Source organism: Eimeria mitis, genomic scaffold, assembly GCF_000499745.2.
Source record: "Eimeria mitis Houghton genomic scaffold, Emh_scaff1904, whole genome shotgun sequence".
Taxonomy (NCBI): domain Eukaryota; phylum Apicomplexa; class Conoidasida; order Eucoccidiorida; family Eimeriidae; genus Eimeria; species Eimeria mitis.
In genome coordinates this window covers 3508-7669 of record NW_013570227.1, presented here as the reverse complement: position 1 = coordinate 7669, position 4162 = coordinate 3508, and the positions used below count along the sequence as shown (strand labels likewise).

The 4162-nt window shown below is 47.4% G+C and overlaps 1 protein-coding gene across 1 annotated transcript in view; it reads right to left on the bottom strand.

Moving 5' to 3' along the window:
• The window catches only part of EMH_0045620 (DNA topoisomerase II, related), a gene marked incomplete at both ends in the record, with an annotated part of 8175 nt that overhangs the window by 1848 nt on the left and 2165 nt on the right, over positions 1–4162 (bottom strand). The window contains 11 exon segments of the mRNA XM_013496085.1: positions 3–98; positions 231–903; positions 1095–1176; positions 1316–1420; positions 1840–1995; positions 2270–2388; positions 2748–2838; positions 3030–3219; positions 3446–3459; positions 3463–3617; positions 3884–4162. Of these exon segments, the coding sequence (XP_013351539.1) occupies positions 3–98; positions 231–903; positions 1095–1176; positions 1316–1420; positions 1840–1995; positions 2270–2388; positions 2748–2838; positions 3030–3219; positions 3446–3459; positions 3463–3617; positions 3884–4162 (1960 nt within the window).

Genomic DNA, 4162 nt, shown 5'->3' with positions numbered 1-4162 from the left:
TGGTTTCAAACGCCGTCTTTGTTGCGTTTTCCTCAATAATGCCTTTAAACCCGCGATACCAGGGCTTCATGCGAACCATTTCCTCTCCCGCAATAAATCTGCAAACCACCCAAGCCAACATGCGAAGCAACAACCGTCCAATCAACCGCTTAGCTGGGAACAGGCAACAGGAAAGGCCCGTTGGGGGGGTTAGATATGCATTCTCTTTTATCTCGGTATGCAAGACTGACCTTTTTAAGTTCGAGATAATATCCCTAGGATTGAAGTTCGGAATAAACGAAGACCATCCCGTACCAATGCCTTCACTGCCATTGACAAGTATAGTTGGGATGACGGGTACATAGTACTTGGGTTCAATTTTCTGTCCCTCTTCATAAAGGTATTCAAGCAAAGGGTCGTCTGCCTCGGGGAAGACAAGCCGCGTGTAGGGTGCAAGCTTGGTGAAGATGTAACGGGGGGCAGAGGCATCTTTTCCTCCTTCTTTTCGAGAGCCAAATTGTCCTACTGGCTCCAGAAAGTTAAGGTTGTTGCTGCCTACAAACCGCTGCGCCATGGTGATGATAGTTTGCTGCAGTGACTGCTCTCCATGGTGGTAGGCGCTCTGCTCCGCAACGTATCCCGAAAGCTGCGCCACTTTCATCTCGGCTTTTGTGTTTTTTTTGAAGACCGCAAACAGCACTTTACGTTGCCCGACTTTCCATCCGTCTACAAGCTGAGGGATGGAGCGTTCATTGTCATATCGCGAAAACTGAACCAGTTCTTTATTTACAAAATCTGAAAACGTCAACTCTCGCATAGAATGGTCAACAAAGGTTCCTTCTCTGTAACCCTGCAGCCAACGCTTTCTGTCCTCTGCCCGCTTCTTGCTAAACGCCATGTCAATTAGCTCCCCATCTCCACTGCCTAAAGAAAAACAACGCATTCAGAATAAACTCCCGAACCAAATGCCAAAATACGGGCAACGAAAAAAAAAACCTAGAGAAGAGCCCAACGAATTGGCTGTGTAACATGGGGCCTCTCACACCACAGAGAAAAAACACAAAACAACGGGGTAAAAGGGCAGCCAGCAAATATTCTTCGCAAGCTTTGCTCACCTGTCCATCGGAACTTAATTCGGTGTTTATCAAGAGCCTGAAAATAATCCTTGAACTCCCTATCTGTCGAGGTACCCAAACCCTGCAACCAGTCAACAAAGTGAGTGATGATCAACTGAAGTCTGCATAAAAATCACGGTCTCCTTTATGAATATTTAATGTTTGTACGGCGCTTTGTGCTGTCCGTTATGTACTGTATTACACGGTTGGATATCACTGACTTTGTAGTACTTTATTTTCCACCCGGAAAGATTTCCCGCCTGCTTTCTCCACATGTCGTATTCGACAAGAGTGAAAAATGCCTTTTCAACTGAGCCCTTAGAAACCTGCAAAACAAGGGAGAAAAACAAAACCTATCATTTAACAAAACCTATCACTTAAATTGGAAAAGATAAAAACCTTCTAAGTTTTTAATGTAGGTTCAAACCCTACTAGGTACCGAAACCTCCCATTTCCGGTCGTCACCCAATGCATCTGCTTTCTCTAAGAAGCATATACTATCGAATATGAGCTTGCCTTGACAATAGGCGTAACAAACTCCGTGAGGAAATGGTTGCACTGCAACAATTGCGGCCAGTAGTGGTGCAGCATGTTAATGAGCAGCCCTTTTATGTGCGATCCGTCGTAATCCTGCAAGCAGAGCGAACCGAAGAGGCTTAGTAAAACTGAAATACTTCATACAAGGAGGAAAACACTCATCAAAAACGTAACTGCACACAAGTACAAGAGGCAAGAAAACACGCACTTGATCTGTCATAATCATCAGCGAGCCGTAGCGCAGACCCCGGGTATCTTGCACTTTGTCGTTAATCTGAAGCCCAAGGATCCTCAAAATGTTTTGGATTTCGCGATTTTCTTTCAACTGCTTGAAGGATGCTTCCCGCACGTTCAGCAGCTTCCCCTGATAACACACATCTACCGCAGCAAAGCTACCTTAGGTCAAGCTGTTGTAGACATCAATGGGCATCAAGACTTGATGCAATCACTCAATACAATACAGAGAATCACTCCCCTCAACCCTCTCCTACACCTAATCGGCGGAGTCTTCGGACAAAAACATGTTTTCTTATTCCCCCTACTCGACACAGACAGCGTGAGCGCGGCATTGTCAACACAGGGTCAAACAAGAAAACATCATCAATCCCAAGCATCTCACACTCCCCACAGCCACCCACCCTCAGAGGAAACACGCCGTATTTCTCTCGCCCCACAACCGAAAGCCCCGCGAGACAAGAAGTTTTGGCACTGTCACCCTCTGTCAGGATCAGCGTGCACTCCTGGGCATACCGGCCACCTGCAGAGCAGAAGAAAGCGAGACAGAATACACAGCGCATAGCCACGCAGCACAGAAAATGCACAACCTTTTCCCGATTTCCGTGTGCTTCTCCTACACATAGCTTCAGGCAACGAGAAATCTGAAATCAGATGTTGAACGCGTAACGGAGAATCTGCTCCTTGCACAGCCAATACATCCCGGGACGCGGCAAGGCAGGCACCTCTTGAACATCGGCTAAAGCCACACTGCCACGAGGGGCCGTTTCCTCCTATGCTTGTGTGCACCCTCAGTTTGAACTGTATTGCGTGAAAGAGGGAAGGACACGTACGGTAGGTATGTATGGATAAGACAGAAACGGAAACAGTAACTGCACTTACCCGCTTCATTTGCATCCTCTAGCTTGGAAATGCCTGTCAGCCGTTCTCTGCCCTTTGTCTTTCCTACTGACATTTGCCGTCTCAGTTCAACCTAATAAACACGCACATCCATCAGCAGTGAAGGAAACTGAATCAAACCAAAGCGAACCCCAGACCCCTGCCCGTACACCACTATGCATACCACCAGATCACTAGCTCCACTGGTTAACCAGTTACAGCTAGACAGCTGGCAACCAAACACGCCTGTCTCAGAATGTACGGCAGCTGTACAGGCCTGCCTACCTGCGCCTTCGTTTGAGCCCATAAGAGTACCCCCTCCAGTATGGGGGATTTTGCGACGGCGTTAATTGTTCTTTCAGAAAGAGTGCACTTGCTGCCGAAGCGGGATACTGTGGTGGTTAAGGTTTCCTTAGTCTGTGAATCGAACGCGGGGTTCTCAATAAGACACTTAACAAACACCCAAAGGTGTTGCCTGAAGAAAGGGGAGTGGCACACAGTGGCACAAAGCAGCTGCACGCACGCGCGCCAGCTAGCCAGCTAGATACAGGCTGCTGAGAACCCTCAACTAGCTGTAAGCTAGCTAGATCTGTCTGTGTTCTGCTGCCGCATAGCTGGGGTAAGATGCGAGAAGAGACGGACTTAACGTGGGGAGGTTTAATCTCCATGCCTCCTTTGTTTTTTGCATTCGCTTTCTTCACCAGAGCCGCCAACANACGTGGGGAGGTTTAATCTCCATGCCTCCTTTGTTTTTTGCATTCGCTTTCTTCACCAGAGCCGCCAACAGAGGCTCTATGACGTGGGTCACGTGGTGGCCGCCCTTGGTTGTGCAGATGCTATTGACGAAGGAAACCTGGGAGAATGAGCTGCCATCTGAACGTACACCACAACAACTTCAAACAGAAATTCAGGTACACACACAACATAACCTGCATCAACAGCACGCAACCAGCCCTCCTCTGTTTCTGTGTGTGCTTTTGTCTATCTATCTATCTGCATCTCCGTGTCCGTCTCCGGTTTCTGTTTCTGGTTCGCGGCCTGCATCTGTCTCTATCATATACACAATTCATGTTGCTCTATCTGTGTATATTAAAAAAGTTTCTGTGTTTGGTTGCCGCCTCGGTTGTTCATGCACTGACCTGTTTGGCTGATGACAACTTCCCATCTGTGCATTTTTTCATGGATTTTGATGATTTGTTTTTCTGGTGGAGTTTCATTTTCTTTATCTTCATCATCTTTTTGTTCTATTCCGTTTTCTTTTTCTCCTTCATCTGCATCTGAGTCATCACTGCTGTCTACATCCGAGCCTTTCTTTTTCCCTTTCTTCTTTCCCTTGCCTTTACCCCCGCGTTTCTTTCCTGCCCCCTCCCCTAAGTACAAATCCACATAGTCTACAAAACTCCTCACTGGCAGCCGCG